We start from the raw sequence: 23,969 nt of genomic DNA on the forward strand, positions 1-23,969 counted from the left end.
CGTCAAACGTTTTATGTGCTTACATGAAAAAAATTAAAGATAATAAACAGTGATCAATCTCATGCAAGGTGAAGATAACGAACAGTGATCAATCTCATAACTCCTACAAGCAATACAAAATAGATAGTTGGGCAAACACGGACCCCTGGACACACCAGAGGTGGGATCAAGTGCCTAGGAGGAGTAAGCATCCCCTGTTTAAAATAAAATAATGCAATTTTATTTATTTATAATGCAATATTAAAAGAAAGGCAAAAAAAAAACAAAAACAAAAAAAAAACGGACCCCTGGAAACACCAGGGGTGGGATTGAGTTCCACTAGAGGCGGGATTGAGTTCCACTAGAGGCGGAATTGAGTACCACTAGAGGCGGGATTGAGTTCCTAGGAGGATTAAGCATCTCCTGTTAACGTCGACAAGGTACACATATATATCTTGATCGGGTTCAACATATTTCCATTTTATAAGATGTATAATGACTGCAAAATTACCAGAAATACAAGGAAGGACTACTTTATTAAATTGTTTGTATCCTTTAAAAATTTAAATAGACATGTTCTAAAACAAAGAAAATGTAATAAACATAAAATTCGGTGTTGTTTTTTTTTGTTTTTTGTTTTTGTTTTTTTGTAATTGGATGAGGAATTTATCTTATTTGTAAGACAGGATTTTTAGAATTATTTTCACTTGTGCTTCGAAAATATTTCAAAATTCATGTGTTACTCGTGAAATAAATTCAAAACAAATTTCATTTCATATCCCCAATAAAACTCAAAAATGATATTCCTATTTCTATTTTGATTTGTGTTAGATTTTTATCGAATAGATAATTAGAAACAATATCTAAGAGAATATAAGATATAAATATTGAATTAAGAAGGTTAAAAAAGACGAAACATGAGTGAAACAAAGGTAATTTAAATATTAAGTCAACTAAATTGAAGACAAAAAGAGCAGAATACACTAGATATGCATCAGCGATAGAGAAACAGTGGCGTTGGCCTACTTGTAATTGAAAACACAATCATTGAACACAGATATCGACAGAAATTCAGAGGATCTGAGAGAATGGACGGAGGATATATGGATCAAGTTAACGTTGAACTCTTGGTCAGTTTTTGCAAATTTTGGAAGAGGAAAACGTCATGTTCATCGTTAGGACTCGTGGTTATAGCCATATAGAACAGATTTAAATGAAGTGCATATAGGTTGCTCCTTTTATCTCCAGGGTTTGTAAGAGAAAATAAATACGAACTGACAGATAGTTTTGTTCACTTGAGAGATTTCTGTTGTAGGATTTTAATGAAGACTTGCAGCGGTGCTCTGACATGGACATAATTTTTCGAGCCTCAAAACCAGTCTCGCTCATGCCGAGTCATGGCCGTGATGTATGTTGCATGGAAACAACAAGCTATCATTATCATCCAGTCCTATAGATCTAACTCTGCCTCCATTTCATCGCATCCAATATCAAAGTCATCGTATGAACACACCATATTGCAGAAGCCGCAGTTTTAAGCCTAGTTTCAGACGGTATTTAAAATGGAACTGCTGAAACTCTTGTCTGTTGTCAAAATAAACTCTGTATAAATATTCTGATGCTTTTTTATCAATATTTTGTTTCTTTTATGAAGTCATTCCAGTGGCGGATCCAGGGTTTCCGAAAAAAAGGGGAGGGGCATGTGGAAGTAGACTATTAGCCAAAATACTAAGCCATTTTGGGTGCCAATCTGGACTTTTACACGCACTATTTCTAATTTTTAAATTTATTGCCATCGGGGGAGTGCCTCTAAATCCCCCACTGTATTGCATAAGCAAGAAGCCAGGTGAAAGTTTCCGATTTTTGAAGCTGTGATTGTATTCATACGCAAGACAAGACTGATTATATGACCAACTTATTTTACTCCATGCTATGTGAAATTGAATATCAATTCCATTGATATTTTCATATATAAGAAATACATTGGCAAATGTAAATATAAAGCATTAGATATTTTTTACATCTATCTTAAGGACATACGCGAATTACTCAATCATATATAAATTTTTCGGGACATTTTACGTATAATTGCGCTTGCACTCTATTTCGTTTCTACAAAAAATCTGGGTATATTAACAGAGAATGCCGAAAATGCTAGGCGTATCAAAAGTCATCAATTTATAGAGTAGACACTCGGGAAGATATCTAACGTTTGTCCTGTTGTGTCTAGAAATAGCATTGTGAAGAACTCGGTATCCATTAATTCTGTACGGCAAGACATTCACCTACATCATGGGTTTCAAACAACTGGGAGTCGGTTTCTGGATTTTGACAATGTTCACTTGGAGCGAGGAGAGCTGTCAGGGAATCTTTTCTAACGACTTTGAAGCATGACGGAAACAGTGCTTACCTTGATGACTCCGCTGAAAACCCATGGCACTCATTGTAGGATATAGTGATACTGACTTGGTTTCGTCCTATCACTAAATACGTATCCGCCATAGGTATACTTAAGCAGCGTTACGGAACAGAACTACGCTCAATGACGCTCGCTTCCATCAAACCGGAAATATCACAGGCCCTTAACAGCCTTTTAGATGAAGTATATGCGCCTCAAGAGGCCACAGCAGTACTCCGCAGTGCTTTCATTAAACATGATCGTGTTCGCTACAAACAGACGCCTGTGACACCAGCAAAGTGCATATGACCACTTTGTAAACAAACAGGGTTTCTGAATTTCGACCAATCTTGATCAAGTGTATAAATCCAACTGAACGGGACCGTAAGTTTCTTCTTCAGACCGTCATCTCCCTGTATTAGCACAATTCAATCAGCTCACATCAAGGATTTTACGAGTGTCACCTGTCCTCGTAACCATCGATTCTGGAGCCGAAGTGAATATGATAAATACTACGTTCGCCAAGTATATTGAATCACCTGTCAAAACACCACTCAGCATGTCCTTCAAACTGATGGACCTAACTCCCTTTCTAGATAGTGCAGTCGAGGTACATCTGACAATTCCTCGATAACATGCAGTATCTTGGTGCTTTAGTGGTGAACAACCTAGGCGTAGACATACAGTATGTATTTGGAGGGATGTCCTTCATAAAGCGTAATGGTGTTAGTGTACGGCCATCTAAGAACTAAGTGGCTATTGGATATTATTATACCTCAGTATGAGAATTCTATGCAACGCGTAATCTGATTGGTCTAGACAGCCATGTGCTAGGGATGACAAAACTTCATATCTCCCTCTCAACCATCATATCTCCCTATCATATTTCGCCCCTTGGGCAGCTTCGTGCATTTTCCATAAATTTAACGTCAAAGTAGACGAAGTGTATTATGACGTCACAATAAGTCCGAGACATTCTACTTTTCATAGTTCGTTAGGCACAAAATATGCGGGTCTCTGATATACAGTTTTAAAATCGCCTGATTTTGGTTGATACAAAAACAAGCAAGTACATCAGCATTCAACGAGAATGGAAATACAGAAACTGGTTATCATATCACTATATTTCGTTGTTTGTACCTTCTAATACGTTGACGGCGCGGTGTTCCGTTAGGGCGATCTCAGCTACATATAGATGAGCGGACTCCAATTTCAAATGCAGTTGTGTAGTCTTGCTTTGTTTCGGTATAATAAACAATTTATTGCATGATAGTAAGGGAGATATAATGATTTATTCACCCAGGAAAAATCATATTCCCCTCGGGCGTTGCCCTCGGGGAATATGATTTTTCTTGGGTGAATAAATCTTCATATCTCCCTCACTACCATGCAATAAATGTATAATATCTTATCATTCAACATCTTTCTAATGACATGTCATCCAGAACTTATCACGACTGAAGATCCTAGAGCTCAATTGTACCTACTCCGCACAGAACCATATCCAACTTTGAAATGACCTACATGTAGTTCATTCTTTGAATTCGTTATCCCTAAAGACTTACACCCTGAGTCTACATTAAACATTGAAACTAGAGTTAGACATCTCCAATTGGTCAAAACCAGGTACAATATAAATCATTGGCGAATAGGTCAGAATTCTAAACATCGATGAACCACATTTCATCCATAAAAATGATCATCTGTGCTAACGTCACGCGACTGGCTCAAAATACTCTAACATTGACCTTAATAATCAACTAGATGATATATCAGTAATATCACACTGCAAGCAAACCACAGAGCAGTCGTCAGTAGGATCATCCTCGTGCTCCTCTGATTCGGTTGACCTAACTTCCAGCAACATTCCACATGACACCACCGAAGGATGCTAAACCTGCTTATTACTCACGACACAGTATTTGGCCCCAATTTCAGTTGACACAATGGAGGAGCAGGAAAGTTTGAGTGCCACATCAACATGGATCCTCTGCTTCCTCCACACAGATAAATGAGATTACCACAAACAATATCCAAGGGATAAATTATTTGCCCTTCAGCAGATGTGTGATAAGCTTGGGGGCCCTCGGTTTTCTAAGGAAACCGGAAGACTGTTGATTAACTCAACCTCTCATTTTTCATTAAAAAAATCAAATGATGGATTTAGACTTGTAACTGCTTTTATGTTCATCTGAATGACACTGTATCGGGATCTTTTTAAGTTTAACATGAACAAAATATCATTTTAAACAAAATGAACACTTTAATAAGGATTTCTGAGATGTTCCCTCTAACATTAAATGTGTTGCATTACGCAGTAGTGTATCATAATTTCTACAATATGATTATATCCTACATCATAAATGAAATTGTTATGACTGTTTCATATTAAATGTTTAAACTATCAGAAATCGTTTCGTTATTCACTTCAATTGTAGGGCTTTCTTTAAATGTTGATTTTAACGACGGATTACTTCATTTACCTCATAAACACAGAGGGCTTAGCACTAATATGACTGGTTAACAAAGAATTCTTACTCCTCCCATGTACCTTATCTCACCTCTGGTGGTTCCAGGTGTCCATGTTTTTCCTGATCTCAAGTGTGTACATGTATGTTTATACCAGGATTTATGAGATTTATAATTTTTCATTATATTTACCTTGTTGATGATACATTTACATGTCCTTACAGAGATGTCACCACATAGAATAGTTGTATATTATATCGTTATTTTTGTTCTACGAATAAAATGATTGTAAAAACTTCCTGGTTGATAAAAATGTATCATGCCAAATATCGGAATGTCACCACGCCCTCTATGAGGTGGTATTTATACGTTTTGTAGATTTCATTTGATATAGAAATTTCTTACATGTCTCCAAATAAGATATTTATCTTTCTTGGTAAACCTTAATTAAATAGTGTAAATTTGTGTCAAAGACTTCAGAGGACTGAATTGTACTAATTCCAGTTTGAAACTAAACCCCTAGCTATTAATATTTCAAGGAAAATGAATTTCCTTGTTGGATTAATTTTCATGTTTCAGTTCAACGAAATGTCTTGTTGTTCAAACAGGTAAGTCAAACTTATATCAAGGATACTGTTTACAGTGAAGCATGACTGATTTAGTTTGATATCGAGTACAAAAATGACAAGCAGTCGTACATTTCAGTAAGAATACGTGTGGCTATAACTGTTATAGAACTGATGGCGGAAATTGCACAGGTACGTGGGACTCATAACACTGTGTGAGGTATTAAATGACAGTGTAAAGACAATGGTGGTTATTTACTGAATTGTTAGGCTTTTAAAAAAAAAAAAATAACTGTTCCGATGATATTTATTTAGCCATAAGAATGTACACACAATGAAAGATTACATTATATCCTCTTTCTATTACTATAACAAAACATTTCCATATCAGTGTGGAAAGATGATAAATTAGAGTATCACAAGTGTCATTTCTACCGGTTTCTTCAGACATTTGACATGATGATTACCCAAACTTTGAGCAATGCTGTGCTGATTCCACATTACCTTTTCATACAATGTGTTTTGGTTTATCAATTGGTGTATTTATTACATTTTGCTGTTCCACAGTGCAAATATATTACTCAGAGCAATTTAAAATGTACAAAAGTACGAATTTTAGTCTTTATTGTGAATGATAAAATAATGAAAAACTAAGTGCATGGTTTCCATGGCAACCATTCACTTTCTGAAACTTGTGGTAACAACGAAAGTGACCGATTCACAATGCATATACCATTTAATCCTTTATATTTGAATTTTTTCATACCCTGCAGAGTGTGATCTAGGTTGGTTTGGAGTCAATTGTAATAAGAGTTGCATCAATGGATTTTATGGGAAATTGTGTAAAACATCCTGTGAATGTGAAACATCAATGTGTAATAAAACTACAGGCTGTCCGACGTTATACAAGCTAAAGAATAGTCAAGGTAAATCATTTCAAATTACCCTTGTCGTCTACATCTCTCTGTACAACACTTACATTCACGGTAAAAGACCAACGCTAACCCTATTAGTATTTATGCACGTTTGATTTTTATCTTGATATTAAATCGTTTTAGTTTAAAGAAATTGCCAATGTCGATTTTCTTTTATTTGTGAATTAGTAATTGTTTTGCACAAAATTACAGACAGTATTAGTGGAACCCCTAACTGGAGTTTAATCGCTTTTGTCGCAATAGGAACGATATGTGTTCTAGCAGCCGGAGGTTTTCTTTGTAAACATCGGTGAGCACTAAGTATAATGATTGTCTTTCTACACCTCACGTATTAAAACCGATTCCAAATGCAGCATCATATTGCAGTCACAGAAACATTTTACTATGATTCGATAAATATACAAACCTTAACAAAAATCTGACAAGTACATCTCATATCATCACTTAGTAAAAACAAATGTTTCTATCGCTGAAATGAATATACAGTTACACGCTTGTATGTCTCATCTTAAACAATTATAATAAAAAAAAAAGCTTTGACAATTGTTTTGCTTATTTATTTCTAGTAATTTCAACTGTAGTCCTTTACAACACCAGAAAATAATAACAGTTAGCCACCACTCTTTAGAGAGTCAGCCAGATGGACCAGACCCAATGCGTAGACAAGAGGAAAACTCTTTCCACCACGATACGAGATTGCCGTCCATCGCTTCACGGGAAATAGACCCCCAGTATGATACAGCGCAAGCACATGATTACAACGTTCTAAGTCTTCGTACCAGAGATCAAAATTATAGTTTCCTTAATCAAGACTTTAATGACTTGTATTGCGATGTGAACCTGGAAACATCAGCTCAATTAAGTCGAAACATGTCCGTAAATGTGAGAGAGGACGAGGAAGAAAATAAATGGTACAGCGTTGCCATTATGATAAGAGATGATGAAATTGGCGGTCACGATACCAGCATATAAATGAATCGGGGGATCGTAAACAGAATTAGGGAGGTACCATGGTATATATAACGGAAACTCATTGAAGTACCAAAAATTAATAGCTATTAAATCACACAGAACTTAAATATACAGTTTTCCATGACTAATAATCAATGATTGGAGTGATATTGCTATTACTTAACCACGTTGTTCATTAGACTCCCATACGTTCGGTCGGTAAACAAAAAGTCGACAGTTTGAATAGTAATATGGGCAATGTTATACAAGCTCAATTCAAGCATATTTATGCAATTTTCATTCAGAAGTTGTTCAAGAGCGGATGTGTTCCCATTCTAAATCAAATTATTGACATGTGCAAAGGTATCTCTACACGTAACGAAAGCTTTTCTCAAGCTATCGTCAAACACGTCTGAGTCTGCCTCGTCAATTTCATCATCATTACGTGGTATTGCACTTCTCTTAATCTTTTTCACTTCTTTATGCAAGGTGAAGATAACGAACAGTGATCAATCTCATAACTCCTACAAGCAATACAAAATAGATATTTCTCTTATCGATATTTACTTCGCAATATTTTTGCTATGATGTGTCTGTTAGAAATTGCACCATTGTTTGATTATACCAATATCAGAAAAAGTACATCATATACCCAGTTTGTAGTATATATATAAACATGATACGGAGAGCATAATACTGATGCAGTACTTGCACGTTTGGCATTTTTACTGCCTCGTGCCTACCTCTATACATTTTGTACGCCTGTGATTTCGGTGTGCTTGTGTCAATTGTTTCTATTTTTCATTCATCCCCCTTTGTATAAGTGTTGTTTGTCGTCCCTCTACCTTCGTTTGATTGCATCATATGAATATAAATGATTTCTGGGTTTTTTTTTCACTTTCCTACATGTGCATTCTAGCGTCAGCAACTTGATGACCATTTTCTTAAGTACTAGCGATTGTGAGTGTCATCTATTCTATGTGTCTCGAAGTGTATGTGTTTATGTCAATTATTACTTTTAAGTTATGTAGGCACATCTATTTGTAAATATGTTTATAGTCGGTTAAAGAGACCGATTGAGATCACGTGTATTATTAGATGTATGACTGTATGTATGTGATGACTATAAATAAAATTTACTTATTCTGCTTACTGTATCTCCCTTAGCTTTAATATATATGAATTGGTGGATGTCAAAGTCTATTCTATGATTTATCGTTAGAAATGGTCGTGTAAAGTGTTGAATAAACATACGTTTAGATGTTGTTGAGAAAAGGTTTGTCATTTCAAATTTACTAAACGTTCTTTAATTTTTAGAATCCATATTTGATGTACACCACTTCTGGCTATATTTTGTGGCACAATACATTTAAAGTTTTTCTTTCACAGCAGGTACCTTGGGGATTAGGGTTAGAATAAATCCTCCGTTACTCCTTGTTTGTCGTAAGAGGCGACTAAATGGGGCAGTCCTTCAGATAAGACCGGAGAAACCGAGGTCCCGTATCACAGCAGGTGTGACACGATAGAGATTCCTCCCTGATCAAAGGTCGTAAGCGCCAAGCATAGGCCTAACTTATGGAGTTCTTCACCGACAATGGTGAAATATCCATGAGTGAAAAAATTACCCAGCGGAATGATAGATAATATCAACAAACAAACCTTCCACAACAGTTAATATTATCGTGAGGAGCAAAAATAGAGGCTTGGTAGAACATTTTTGGATCCAGTAATGTATCTGTTTGTAAGGGTTTTTATGAAGTTTAGGGAATCCAATATTGGTACGGTAACTAATATTCATTCGTTCCATTAACTGATATATTAGATATGTTTAAAATTGAAGCATTATTTTGAATGATTTGGTATTCTTAAAGGGAAATTGGATTATAACTACTATCAGCAAATGTGGAAATAATGCCACGTTCGTTAAAATACAGTTGTAATGATTAGCATTACAAAGAAAGACAATGTTGTTACAAGCTTTGTCAGCTGAAACAAATGCATATTCCTCATGTAACCTATCTCATTCTTTTACCACTTCCAAGTCACTAAGCACAGAAGGATAGATGGTATACACTTTCGTTCTGATGAGTCTAATACGTGATTTTGATATCCCCCTTATACTTTTAGCCATATTGACAAAGTATTAAGTTCTTCTTTTCACATTGAACTCATGGTCTGGTATAATTTTCGAAATAATTCATAATACAAATGAAGTTCTGTCGCTAATTGAAAGACTGCAGGTCCTCATTTTCAACTACATCGACATAAGTGGTAATGATATGTCCAGCACGGACAGATCCGTAGTCAACATCAGGGTGTAAATAACGGCATATCAATAGGTATGGAACACGTCAGACAGCATAATACCCATCAACAGGTTGTATAGGCCGATTAAACCGTTTTTACGACCATAGAATAATATCCTACATTACTAAAAATGTATTGTTTTAAATGGCTAACATTAAATGTTTAAACTACCAGAAATTGTTTTGTCATTTGCTTCAAAATACGATGTAAAAAGCAAGTATGTATTTCTGATACATTAACAAGCATACATGTATATGAGCAAAGCAAACAGGGAAAATTAGTACTTAACCAGTAATGATTCCTGGCAATGACATCCGCAATTCAGAATACCAAAATACAGAATACCAGAATTGAGAATACCAGAATTGAGAATACCAGAATACAGAATACCAGAATACAGAATACCATAATTCCATTCCAATCAGCATTGCTAACATTATCAGTATTCCAACCAGAGCTGGTTTTGTAATAATGTATATTATATTTACATAAAACGAAGCAGAGTGTGATCAACATATAACTTTATCCTATATATGTGTAACATAAACCCTGTACCCAATCCTACATAAGACTTCTGACCAATATCTCCTACACCTATACTCGCAAAATTAATGGAAAAACAACATCTAAGAACACCATGTCCTAACATCGATCCCAATCAATATGGTGCTAGGAATGGAAGCTCAACCACCCTCGCACTTCTAAGGATTCCACAGCCTGTGCACGAGGCCACTGATGACAGTATGAAGTTTGTTCGACTGTTGGGCATTGATTTCAGCATTTCAGATTGATTTCAATCATATCAATCAAAATAAGTTGTTGAAAAACATATAAAATATTTGAGTACTCCCAATTATAAGTTATTGGTTGAGAAGCTTTCTATACAGCCAACACAGTTACAGCACATAGCTGACAATATCATAAAGTGGCCAAAGAGAAATCACCTCTATATCAATGAAAAGTGAAGATAACGAACAGCGATCAATCTCATAACTTATCAGCAATACAAAATAGATAGTTGGGCGAACACGGACTCCTAGACACACCAGAGGTGAGATCAGGTGCCTAGGAGGAGTAAGCATCCCCTGTCGACCGGTCACACCCGACGTGAGCCCTATATCTTGATCAGGTAAACGTAGGTATCCGTAATCAAAATCAGTTTACCAAGAATTGTCTAACAATCGACATGAAACACGTCAGACAGCATGACTAAATGATAGGTTGTATTGGCAAATTAGATCGTTATAACGACAAGAAAATTTGCAAAATGTTGACTTTAAGGTATTTTCACCCTCCTGTGACGTCATAAGAATTTGCAAAATTCAATGATTTGATAAGATCTATGCATGAAAGAAACATAAATTTTGTTAGAGCCTTTTTCAGTTGTTGTTGTTGTAAAAAAAAAATCTTTATTTAAAACGTATGTTACATATGAATAATCAATTATATGTTTCAAAATATTGAATCCAAGGGCAATAACTGTTTTCATTAAATTATTCATCACGTACATTATACGATAGATTTCTTTATTTTTCACAAATAATATGTATATTCTTTAAAGAAACCGTTTCATGAAATTGTTATGAATACTATTACATCGTTACAACCAGGTTTTGTGAAATATTGATAATGCTGTTTAAGGAAAATTGCAATTTTCTGACGTTGATAACAGGTATATTGTGATAACTGATAATTTTTCATTAATACCGCAACATATTTATTTTATCGGTTTTATTTCTTACTAAGATATATTATTTGAAGAATCAACAATCAAATACAAGATTGAACCTATAATTCTAGAGGGATGGAAGTACCTTAAACGAGACTGTTGAAACCCCTGCACCATCATTTTTGATTGTCAGTAGCCTGCCTCGATTGCAAAACTGACCATACGCAGAACAAGCTCTTGCGAATCGAATTAGTTGAGATATATAAACACCATATGCAGGTGATATTGGAATATTGCCAGATAAATATGGGAAGTTGACGATAGAGAAGCTGAAATCATCCCCTTTGTCATAAAATTGAGTTGTTAGTTTGCCGTTAATATCAATGCTTCCAAAATAAAAGACCTTATGTTCTCATTTGGTAATAAGCTGGAGATTCCTTGTCTGATCACGGAGGGTGAAGAAATGGAATGAGTAAACGAAACAAAATTACTACATGTAATCATAAGCGACAACCTAAAATGCACATGTAAAATACGTTGTAGAGAAATCCTCTAAACGTTTTATCTCCACCAATTAAAGTATACGTGTTCAAATAAAAAAGAACTGGTCAGAGTATACAAATCACGAGTGAGACAAGTCTACGAGTGTGCGTGCCCAGTGTGGTCAACTCAATTGCCAAAACATCTAATCAACAACATCTAATCAATTCGAAAGAGTACTATGAAAATAATCAAACCCATATGAAGCTGTCATTAAAGACCTCCATCTAGAATTTCTTGAAGGGAGGCGTGAAACTGCGTGACTGTCATTGTTCAGGAAGTTGGAAAATCCCTCAAATCAATTGCATTGCCTTATACCAGCATCCAACGATAATAGATACAATCTTCGAATAGATACAATCTTCAAACAATCCCAGGGGCCTCCGTGGCGTAGTGGTTAGAGCATCGCGCTCAAAATCACACGGCCTTTCACCTCTGTCGGCGCGGGTTCGAATCCCGCTCGCGCCACTAAGTGACAAAGTTTCCCAGTTTACTTAAGGAGAGTCGGTGGTCTCTTCCCAGGTACATTGTGTCTGGGTTCTCTCTTCCACCAATAAAAACTGGGCGCCACAAGATAACTGAAAAATTGTTGAGTGTAGCGGAAAACATCAATCAATCGAACAATCTCAATTACAAACTACCATATCACAAGACTAACCGTGGCAAAAACAGGTTTTTCCTTTACTGTGCCAAGGAAGTAGACAAACATTAATATTCAGTGTCAGTGTGCAATAACTTTTTATAGTATACATACTTATTTTATTAATTATTACATTTTTAAAATTTTAGTGCGAATAATCGTATGATTGTCTGTTGTAATATGTTGATTATCATATCAATCAGTGATCCATGAAATTTTACATTTGAATGTTATTATGTACATTCAATTGTTTAGTTGTGAAATAGATTATTATTATTATAATTATAAACATGATTATATCTAACACCATCACCCCAAATAAAACAATCTCATTAATATGGAAGATGTGTATTATACCACAAAATAGATCATCACAGGGGGTTTAGCAATTTTATTTAACGCTAGCAATTTGGATGGTCGTTATATGATTATCTTGTTCGGGTATACAACTTTTTATTAAACATTAATTGTCTGACGTGTGTTCTAGTAATGGTTAGGCCGTACTTTTAATACTGATTTTGACTACGAATTACTCCGTTTACCTGATCGACACAGAGGACACACGACAGGTGTGGCCGGTCAACAGAGATTGTTTACTCCTCCTAGATACCTGTTCCCACCTGTAGTGTTTCAAGGGGTCCATGTCCGTCCTAAGTTCAATTTTGCATTTTTATAGGATTTACGAGATTTATCATTTCTCATTATCTTTCCCTTTTTCAAAAGCCTGTTGACGATACTTCTACTCTGTCATAGCAGAGATATCACCACAAGAATACTTGCAGATGACATCGTCATTTTTGCGTTATAAATGAAAGTTAGATTTGAAACTTCCCTGGTTGATAAAAGTATATAATTCAAAGTGTCGAGACGTCAAAACACAATATGTTTGTTTTGCAGGTCTCATTTCATTTTGAAAATAGTTGAAATACTCGAAATATCCTAAGAATTAATCCTTCTTGGTAATTTTTTATTAGATGGTGTACAATTTGTGTCAAAGATTGTAGAACATTGCTAGTATACTGATTATTGCTGGAAGCTAGATCTCTACGTACAAATAATTTAAGGAAAATGAACTTCCTCGTTGGATTGATTTTTATGCTTCGGTTCAACGAAATACTTTGTTGTTCAAACAGGTAGGTAAAAAAAAAAATATATCAGTTTTGTTGTTAACAATAAAGCATAAATGATTTAGTTTTATATCCAGTACCAAAAAAAACCCAAGTATTTGTACATTTCAGTAAGAATGGGTGTGGGTATAACTGCTTTAGATCTGATGATGGAAACTGCAGGGGTACGTGAGACGCATAACGCTGTATTGGGTGAAATGTAAAAGGAAATGGTGGCCTTTCACTAGATTTCAAGGAGTAGCATAATGTTTGTAAAGAAATCCACAAAACATTTATCATTATATTCCTTTGTATTTCAATTCCTTTTATCATGATCAGCAGAGTGCGAGCTAGGTTGGATTGGATTCAATTGTAAGGAAAGTTGCAAACTTGGATTTTACGGGAAATTGTGTAGAACACCTTGTGAATGTGACGCATCGATGTGTGATAAAAGTACAGGCTGTACAACGTTATACAAGTTGAGGAGTAGTCGAGGTAAGTCATTTAAAATCCCCAATATACGCTTCATATCTCTGTATAAATACATGCAATTCTTCTACGAGGTATTACAATTACGTTAAGAGACCAACGCTGATCCTATTACTATTCATTTATGCATGTTGTTTGATTTTATCTTGCTATTATTTTTTTAAAGGAATTACACCTGTTAGTCTTGTTTTATTGATGAATTGGTAATTTTTTGCACCAAATTACAGAAGGTGTGAGTGAAACTTCTAAGTGATCATAGATCTGAGAATGCTAAAAAAGAAAATCAACTATTGAGATTTACTCAGTTAAAAATATCCTAACTTTGGCCGTCAGAGAACGATTTAAGAGCATTCTTAGCAAACATTTTCTAGGAGTTGAGTTGAGAATTTTCTTAAATTCATATTCTCGCGGGAACGTATACGCGGATACTGGAGCTCTTTTTTGTCAAGGGTAAGACATTTATATGTAGTAACATATAGGAATTGCATATTCTTATCGACAGCTTTGTAATTTTATATCAACTTGGCAAATCCTGAATAACGAAAAGAAACGGGGCAGAATTGGGTGTGGGAGAGGTGGGGGGTGATGAGGAGGTCACCCTCATTGAAGAAGTGAAACGAGATTGGATACGTTATGTCGGTCAATATTGGTAAATGGCACGGAAGCTAGAAATGAGAGGAACATAAAAGAAAAAGAGTGGCAGAAAATAACAGACAAACTCAATACGTAAGTAATATTTTATGTAAAGTTTAGGATTGTAGGAATAAGATCCATCTAATTTTGGTTCAAAGATCTTGATTTTATTTCACGGGAGTTTTCATACCATTGCGACGGCTAATGTGCAAGTTTTGGTGAAATTACAATTAATACAACTGAGGAAAATCTTTTCTGATGTATTTCAATAATTAGCAGAACACAGTTAATCATTCAGATTTGTTTATTTCACAACCAGAGCCCCGATCACGTAAAAGGAATGCGGGCCCCGTTTGTGCTCTTTTGTATTGCAAACGAATATCTATCATCTAGGATGAAAATTGAAGGATACATGGTTGCAACAAATGAAAATTTGAGGAAAAAAATATTGGTGATCATTTGATTAGCTATGGGTTCGGTAACCGGACACAATAATTAGTAAGGTAAACCACTTGATTTTCAAGTTACTGTTCGGAAATAATCAGGGACATAAAGAACAAACTATATATCTGCCGAATCATAGTTCGTTCACTAGCTATTTCAATTTCTTCCCATAATAGACGAGAAAGCAATTATATGGTGTTAGTTCTAGCTGTAGAAGTATGTGCGATATAAAAAGGAGAAGTGGATCAAAACAAATCAAAATCAAAATGTGTGTCTTTACATTTCTTACAGACTATTAGACACTAATAAGCGGACGTTTAAGAAATTAAAGAAGCATAAAGTCAAGAAGTGAAAAAAAAAATTATTGACATTTTATGAAAATAATTTCTAATGAAAAAATATTACATTACTCTTCCATTCATATTTATTAAAATTTTCCGTAGTATTGTGGAGAAAAGGCAATGACAGATTGCATTTAATCTTCTTTCTATTACATAATACAACATTCCAATATCAGTGTGAAAAGATGACAAATAAGAGTATCAAAAGTGTCATATCTACACTGCACCTGTTTCATTTCTAAACTGCACCTGTTTCTTCAGACTGTGACACATTACCTCAACTCTGATCAATGATTTGCTGATTCTGCATTACGTTTTAAGAAAGAATTTGAAGAGATCGCATTGTATTTACAACATTTTATTATGCTATTCCACAGTGCAACAATATCACTGAGATCAAATGAAAAAAGTTCAAAAATACGAATTCTGGTCATTATTCTTAATCTTATCAAGGTGAAGATAACGAACAGTGATCAATCTCAACCATTCACTTTCTAAAACTGAACTTCTTTTTTTAACACAAGAGCTGTTGGGTAGTGACTACAGACAACAATTTCCATTGAGGTTGGTGAGATATCATGTCCAGCTAACACTTGTACTATATAATTATTATAGAGAACTGATATTAAAGAGTAGCGCAATGTTTGTAAATAAATCCACAATTCATATATCATTATATTCCTTTGTATTTCAATTTGTTTTATCCTTTTCTGCAGAGTGCAAGCTAGGTTGGTTTGGAGTTAATTCTGATCAGAGTTGCGAACTTGGATTTTACGGGAAATTGTGTAGGAAAACCTTAAGAATGTGACGCATCGATGTGTGATAAAAGTACAGGCTGTACAACGTTATACAATCAGAAGACTATATCAAGTGTGATAAAAGTACAGGCTGTACAACGTTATACAATCAGAAGACTATATCAAGTGTGATAAAAGTACAGGCTGTACAACGTTATACAATCAGAAGAATAGATGTGTGATAAAAGTACAGGCTGTACAACGTTATACAATCAGAAGACTATATCAAGTGTGATAAAAGTACAGGCTGTACAACGTTATACAATCAGAAGACTATATCAAGTGTGATAAAAGTACAGGCTGTACAACGTTATACAATCAGAAGACTATATCAAGTGTGATAAAAGTACAGGCTGTACAACGTTATACAATCAGAAGACTATATCAAGTGTGATAAAAGTACAGGCTGTACAACGTTATACAATCAGAAGAATAGATGTGTGATAAAAGTACAGGCTGTACAACGTTATACAATCAGAAGACTATATCAAGTGTGATAAAACTACAGGCTGTACAACGTTATACAATCAGAAGAATAGATGTGTGATAAAACTACAGGCTGTACAACGTTATACAATCAGAAGAATATATCAAGTGTGATAAAAGTACAGGCTGTACAACGTTATACAATCAGAAGACTATATCAAGTGTGATAAAAGTACAGGCTGTACAACGTTATACAATCAGAAGACTATATCAAGTGTGATAAAAGTACAGGCTGTACAACGTTATACAATCAGAAGAATATATCAAGTGTGATAAAAGTACAGGCTGTACAACGTTATACAATCAGAAGAATATATCAAGTGTGATAAAAGTACAGGCTGTACAACGTTATACAATCAGAAGACTATATCAAGTGTGATAAAAGTACAGGCTGTACAACGTTATACAATCAGAAGAATATATCAAGGTCAAGTATTTCAAATAACCAATATCCCCTGCATCTCTCTGTATAAATACTTGCAACTCTTCTACCAGGGCTTACAATTACCTTAAAAGACGAATGATGATCCTATTAAAGTTTATTGTTGCACATTTGATTTTATTTGAAATTATCATTGTTCTCATTGAAAGAAATTGCATTCCTTGACTTTGTTTTCTTTATAAAATGGTACTTTTACACCAAATTACAGAAGATATGATTGACACTTCAAAATGACCTCGCCATTATAAAATATACAAGCTCAAAAATGGTGGAGGTAATTCATTCATCTTAAGAATTACAATTACGTTAAAACAGCAATGCTGATCCTATGAGAATTTATGCATGTTTAATTTTCTCTCAATATCAAATTGCTTTCATTGAAAGAAATTGCCAGAGCTGGTTTTGTTTTATTTATGAATTAATATGTTTTTACCACAAAATTACAGAACATTGGGTGAAACTTCCAAATTGATATTAATCGTGTTTTCTACAGCTATGCAAGGTGAAGATAACGAACAGTGATCAATCTCATAACTCCTACAAGCAATACAAAATAGATAGTTGGGCAAACACGGACCCCTGGACACACCAGAGGTGGGATCAGGTGCCTAGGAGGAGTAAGCATCCCCTGTTGACCGGTCACACCCGCTGTGAGCCCCATATCCTGATCAGGTAAACGGAATTATCCGCAGTCAAAATCAGTGTGCCAAGAACGGCTTATGTGTCCTAGCAACAGGAGGTTATCTTCATAAAGATCGGTGAGCACAAACTGTACTGATTGTTTTTCTTCACACTAAGTATTAAAACGGATTTAAATTGCAGCAACATATGGTAATCACAAAAACATTTAACCGTGATTCCATAAATATGCAAACCTAAAATGAATTTGGACAAGTACATCTCATATGATCACTTAGTTTTAAAATAATGTTTGTATCGCTGGAATACACATACCATTATACGCTTGTATGTTTCGATTTAAACATAATTACAATATAAAGCTTTAGCAGTTGTGTTGCTTTTTCATTTCTAGTAATTTCACCTGTCGACCCTTACAATACCAGGAAATAATAACAGTTAGCCATCACTCTTTAGAGAGTCAGCCAGATGGACCAGACCCAATGCGTAGACAAGAGGAAAAAACTTTCCACCACGATACAAGATGTCCGTCCATCGCTTCCCGGGAAATAGACACCCAGTATGATACAGAGGAATTTCATGATTACAATGAGTAAGTCTTCGTACCAGCGGTCTAAATGATAATTTTCTTACTCAAAACTTTAATGACTTTTATTGCGATGTGAACATGCAAACAACAGCCCAATTAAGTCGAAACATGTCCGTAAATGTGGGAGACGACGCGGAAGAAAAGAAATGGTATAGTGTTACTATTGTGATAAATGATAATGAAAATGACGGACGGGGTACCATTATATAAATGGATCGTTGGAATTTTCGGCGGGATTTGGGAGATGACATAATATACAACGGGAACTCATTTAACTTGCAGTAATATTCTTTAATTGATTGTTTGTTTGTGTTTTTTACGTTCCATGGAGAAATTTTAACTCATATTGAGACGCCACCAGCTGTAGGTGAAGTACCACAATATTACGGGACCTCCATATTTAAGGTCATATTCGAAATACCCGTGATTCTCACTTCTAAATACCGAGCATTTGAAGAAGGAGCAATCACTAGCTATTTTAACGTCTTAAGTTTGACGCAGCCATGGCTCTAGTGGGTCTCGAACTGACGATCTCACTTTTATGAAGCGAACGCTCTACCACTGAACTACCGCAACAGCTAAGGAATGTTTATAGTTAAATATCTAACAAATCATGCTGAAATTACATCCACTTTTCCCAATTAAATCCTTAAAGAAGTTCGCAACTGAGATTTGATTTGGAGTAATATCATTTTTATTTTTTTTTTGGAAGTGTATTTTTTATTTCAACATTGACGAAGAATTAGGAAATTAAAAAGAAAAACCAGTGTCACAATGCTTACTATTGAGTTGCAGTGTTTTTGCACTTAAAATTGACTCAAGATTTATTCCATTAAACTTGATTTGTCTGTTGGTGTCCATAAGCAACACAAATCAATGATTACATTAAATAGATACATAGTCATGTCTTCTAATAATACAGGCAAAACAAATTTTAATTCAAGTAATAAAAATGAATAACGACCTTTTTGCACTTGATATAGGACATAAATTCATGATATCAGATTTGAAAGTTTGAAAAGACATATCAAGAGTAATGTCAATTTCTGCAATTTCATAGAATTTTCAACGTCTTGTGTTAAAATCTAAAATGGAACTAAAAGAGTGGGAGTTGGAGATCAAATATTTGAATTATTGGCGAAAATACTGAATTCTTATTGAAATGTTTCTATTAAATTGATTCAAACTCTTTAAAGAATCGGTGTACTGTTTGGAAAAACATATCAACCAAATCAATGAATTACAATGTAAAATTGATACCGTACCAATTTTGATGCACCAGATGCGCATTTCGACAAATAATGTCTATTCAGTGATGCTCACCCGAAATGTTTGAAATCCTAAATAACAATGAAGTGTTAGAACTATTTTACGGAAAACAGTGTGCCCAAAAAATGGAGTCAAATTCGTCTAAGGATAAGAGCTATGCGCGAGGGAGATGCTCCTTAATTTTGAAATTGATTTCTAAATTTTACAACAGCAATTAAATATACATCCGTATTTTCAAGCTAGTAACGAAGTACTTAGCTACTGGGCTGTAGAGACCCTCATTTGAATTAGTTCCAAGTCTGAACTACTTGTATCATATATTATAAAACTGAATTAACACGTATAGGAGTCTAAAAATAGAAGATATATTGGATGAAACAGAAACTGTAATATCATGCGGACTTAGAATTTCTTTTTATTAATCAATCGCTCCGCCATAAAATATAGCCCGTATCAAACTCTTTCAAAATTGGAATTGACACAGAAATTTCAACTGGATGGAGTTCAGTCATAGATGTATAATATGTTTGCACCAATGGGATCAATATTGAACCAGTAAATACTTAGCTGTAACATTCTGCGTGGCTGTGCTCAAAAGCTCCGGAGCTAACTTCCTTAACTAACAATTAATAATTGGAGAAATAACTCTATTACTGCACTACGTGGTTTATCAGACTCCCGTGCATTTGGTCGCTTGATTGATTGTATCTTGTTTAACGTCCCGCTTGTGAATATTTACCCATATGGAGACGTCTTCATTACCAGTGAAAGGGTTGGAAAATCTAGGCCTAAGCTCGGCGCTTACGCCCTTTGAACAGGGAGGGACCTTTGTTGTGTCACACGTGCTGTGAGCAGGGGCATAATTTTTTGCGGTCTTATCCGAAGGACCGTCCCATTTAATCGCCTTTTACGACAAACAAGGGGTACGGATTCTAACCAGGGTCCACACGGGAAGGTCTCATCCGAAGGACCGCCACATCCAGTCGCCTCTTAAGGCAAGCAAAGGGTGTCAACGACCTATTCTAAATCTGATCCCCACGGGAGTATTTAAAGTATGACTCAAATCAAAAGAAACAGTACCACATCATGGCATAATTGTGTCCTATCAAGACTATTATATAGCATGAAAAAGACACCAAGTTTCTAATTGCTGGGCGTAAAAGACAAGAACTCATTCGACAGAAATGAAAGAAATCTACATAGGTTAAACAAAGTAGAAAATTCATTTGAAAGTTTTAATGGAAAATACAACTGTAGTATATCACGATCAACATTATACAACGTTCTGTAAAATTAAGCAGTATTCTTTCTCGTTTAAAGAGTGGGGTTTTCAATAAAAGTCCCCTCCCCTAGAAAGTAACAACAGGAATGACTGGGTGATATACACCAGAGATCTAATGCTTGTTTCAGTGATAAATGTCAGACAAACACGATAACACAAGACATCCTATGGCGAATCACGATGTGTCGATTAACAGGGCATGCTATGGAGAATCACGACCAAATTATTTAACCACTTGGGATATTTCTATATATGGCAGATTCCTTACAATTCGTAAGTCATCAAAATTCGAACCATTTTGCGGGAAACACCTCGTTTCAGTGATAATTAATTTATAAGGAATTAAGTTTAGAAGATCATATTACTAGCGTAAAACAAGGAATGTGTTTTATCTAATAATAATCAGAGTTTATATATCTTCACGAATAAATGCATTGATTAGATGCAATCCTTTCACCGATCCACGTCCAAGTCTTCCTACCGGTTACGGAAAAGGACGAGTACATGATTCGATTGTCGACGTACGTATATCGACAATCGTAACCAATGGGCTATTTCGGTAACCGCAAATAAACCTCGTATGTAGATCGACGCTATCAGAGTCAGCATAGCTGTGTGTATATGCATGTAACTATTACGTCACAGATATACGTTACAATATGAAATAAGAGCTTTGGGCGTAAAAAACCACATTAATTATCATACATATCTAAGGCTATCACTTTCCACGTAAAAGACGTTAATAATACCAACACTGAATCTCGGGCGAAAATTAATCTCACTTCTAAATAACACATTATACAGGGGTTCGGTTTTAGCCTTTTTACTCCATCCATATTCGCGCTTCCGGCGAATAAATACATTGATTTAACGTCATATTCTTTCCGGTTACGGAAAAGGACAAACATCATACGATTGGTATGTCGAGAGTGCGACACATCCAAGCATTTCCGATTGCATTTATTGCCTCAAACATTAGTGCATTAGCCAATCAAAATGCAAATTACATAACAGTTGCATTAGAATGTGTAACCGGATTATTTGTTTAAGACTTTTACCAACAAAGTCTTAACCTGAAGACTTATACTAACAAAGTCTTATTACCCAACTCGCGTTGTTTTCAAAGTTTATTCCTAACACAAGCTCAGCAACATTCAAATACAATACCAGGTTCTATTCTCTTCTGCTCTTGACAAATTTACAAACGTGTATATATATTAAATGGATACGTGATCAGCATTATTGACACTAATGCGCTATAATAAACGCAGCTGCAGTAGTGTACATTTTTGGTAACAAAACTGTCCCAACTGCCAATCATCTATGGGTGATGCAGGTACTGGAATAACAGTATCGCGAGTTTTACTCATAAAGGTTGTACAAAACATGGTGACCTCTATGTATTTGTTTGCAATGTGGCTTACATAGTTTCATCAGCTAAAATGACTAAATATGATCAGTGCGATTCCACAGGCCTGTATCACTCTCATACATTGTAAATTTGATAATATAGTCTGTAATTAAGGCTAATATAATCGATAAAGATAATGCAAGGCTAATATAAGTGATAATACAATCAATTCTTAAGGTCATCTGGTTACAAATGACATTACTCTACTGTAATATTGCCTTCAAAGAACTACATGTATATTTTACGGTTTTCCTCCACTTTGTATTTTATTTCTTTTGCACTTCTTGTCACAATGTTGTAAAATTCGCACAATATCCATTCCAACACTAAGCACACCAAAGCAACATAAGATAAAAATACCGATAATGCCGACGTGTTTCGCACTGGGTCTGGGGTCATCTGCTGAAATTCTCCGATTTTTAGATGATGACAACTCCTTTATATCCAATTTTAATTCAGATGTTATCTTTTCTATTCGCTCCTCGAGAGTGTCATTTGTATATCTGCAAACACATACACAAGATGACAAGTTATAAACGATTACAGATTCATTATGTTGTGTTTCGATAACAGTGGTGGTAGTGGTTGTAGATTCTGCATAAATGTCAGAATTAGATGTGGTGTGCTCAGGTGTGCTTTGAATGTCTGTTATGGTTAAGTTTGTTACACATTCATTCACTGTTGTTTCGTCCTTTGCTGTGGTATGAGAACTATCGGGAACGGTTTCTCCATCGATCTCTTCTGTTGTGGTACTAGTGTTAACAGGATTTGTTGTTGCAGATTCCTCCGCAGTCTGCAATGACTCTGATAGATTGTCCCCTGTAGTGGCGAATGTAGGCGTAGGAGTTATTTCTTCAACCTAAATCAAGTACTCGTATATCAAAGGATTGTGAAAATCAAGGAGAACATCTAACAGCTTAGCCTTCTTATCATCGAATGATTTATTCACGAGTGAATTTCATTATAACAAAAGTACGAAATGTTCAAGACTATGTCCATATCAAAGGATATTGGCTTCTGGAAATGCACACACCTACTATACAAACATTATCTTTGAAATGACGTTACTTTACAAGTTAACAAATCTGTATTAGCTCACCGAAACCAAAGGCTCAAGTGGGGTTTTCTTATCATTTTTTAAAGCGTCTGTTGTCGGCGAAGTCGTTAACTTTTACATTTCCGTCTTCTTTTCTAGAACCCCTGTGACAATTTCATGTTAACTTGTCACAGATCATCTTTGGGTTAGGGGATTTTAACTGTTTTTCAAAGGGAAAGGTTCAGAACGGGTGTGACCGGTCGACAGTGGATGCTTACTTCTCATAGGCATCTGATCCCATCTCTGGTATATACAGGGGTCCGTGTTTGCCCAACTCTCTGTTTTGTATTGCTTATAAGAGTTATGAGATTGATCACTGTTCGTTATCTTCATCTTTCATAATCAAGAAAAGGCAAACATAGGGTGCGTAGGTCATTAAAAAAAATTAAAGAACCATTTGGTTAGAAAAGTTAAAATGTACATGAAGGCTTCCTGACATGGCGTAGATTTACGTTTGTTCAAACTATGGTCCCCTGGAATAGGATGGGGCA

The 23,969-nt window shown here is 35.3% G+C and overlaps 3 protein-coding genes across 8 annotated transcripts in view; 2 read left to right on the forward strand and 1 right to left on the reverse strand.

The window, feature by feature from the left end:
• Positions 1–5,160: 5,160 nt before the first annotated feature.
• Positions 5,161–8,450, forward strand: LOC125665381 (putative EGF-like and EMI domain-containing protein 1). Of its 2 annotated transcripts, none has more exons than XM_048898027.2 (5): positions 5,161–5,454; positions 5,552–5,604; positions 6,186–6,338; positions 6,540–6,636; positions 6,914–8,450. In XM_048898027.2, exons 1-5 carry the CDS (start codon positions 5,390–5,392, stop codon positions 7,317–7,319), a joined length of 774 nt encoding a protein of 257 aa, XP_048753984.2. In that variant the 5' UTR covers positions 5,161–5,389; the 3' UTR covers positions 7,320–8,450. The 2 variants fall into 2 exon arrangements, with proteins under 2 accessions (XP_048753984.2, XP_056008690.1); XM_056152715.1 differs by having other exon boundaries at positions 5,161–5,202.
• A 4,863-nt stretch (positions 8,451–13,313) lies between these two features.
• LOC125664029 (platelet endothelial aggregation receptor 1-like) overlaps positions 13,314–23,969 on the forward strand; it is a 42,752-nt gene continuing 32,096 nt past the window's right edge. The window contains exons 1-6 of one of the 4 annotated variants that reach the window (XM_048896516.2): positions 13,314–13,587; positions 13,693–14,775; positions 15,992–16,031; positions 16,184–17,177; positions 17,686–17,950; positions 18,226–18,423. In XM_048896516.2, the coding sequence (XP_048752473.2) occupies positions 18,314–18,423 (110 nt within the window). In that variant the 5' untranslated portion in view covers positions 13,314–13,587; positions 13,693–14,775; positions 15,992–16,031; ... (1 more) ...; positions 17,686–17,950; positions 18,226–18,313. Of the gene's footprint in view, positions 13,588–13,692; positions 14,776–15,991; positions 16,032–16,183; positions 17,178–17,685; positions 17,951–18,225; positions 18,424–23,969 lie in introns of those variants that run through there. The other 3 variants (XM_048896517.2, XM_048896518.2, XM_048896519.2) reach the window with 3 other exon arrangements.
• LOC125664027 (metabotropic glutamate receptor 3-like) overlaps positions 19,962–23,969 on the reverse strand; it is a 55,431-nt gene continuing 51,423 nt past the window's right edge. Inside the window, exon 10 of one of the 2 annotated variants that reach the window (XM_056152718.1) lies at positions 19,962–23,241. In XM_056152718.1, coding sequence (XP_056008693.1) covers positions 22,624–23,241 — 618 coding nt within the window. In that variant the 3' untranslated portion in view covers positions 19,962–22,623. The remainder of the gene's footprint in view (positions 23,242–23,969) is intronic. The other variant, XM_056152719.1, reaches the window with a different exon arrangement.

This window comes from Ostrea edulis, chromosome 1 (assembly GCF_947568905.1).
Source record: "Ostrea edulis chromosome 1, xbOstEdul1.1, whole genome shotgun sequence".
Classification (NCBI taxonomy): domain Eukaryota; kingdom Metazoa; phylum Mollusca; class Bivalvia; order Ostreida; family Ostreidae; genus Ostrea; species Ostrea edulis.

What these genes read in the sequence shown, in the direction of transcription:
- LOC125665381 (XM_048898027.2), top strand. Translation starts at nt 5,390, where the DNA reads ATGAATTTCCTTGTTGGATTAATTTTCATGTTTCAGTTCAACGAAATG. An exon ending in TGATGGCGGAAATTGCACAG is followed by an intron (nt 5,605 to 6,185) that starts GTACGTGGGACT and finishes CATACCCTGCAG; the next exon opens with AGTGTGATCTAGGTTGGTTT. An exon ending in GGTTTTCTTTGTAAACATCG is followed by an intron (nt 6,637 to 6,913) that starts GTGAGCACTAAG and finishes ATTTATTTCTAG; the next exon opens with TAATTTCAACTGTAGTCCTT.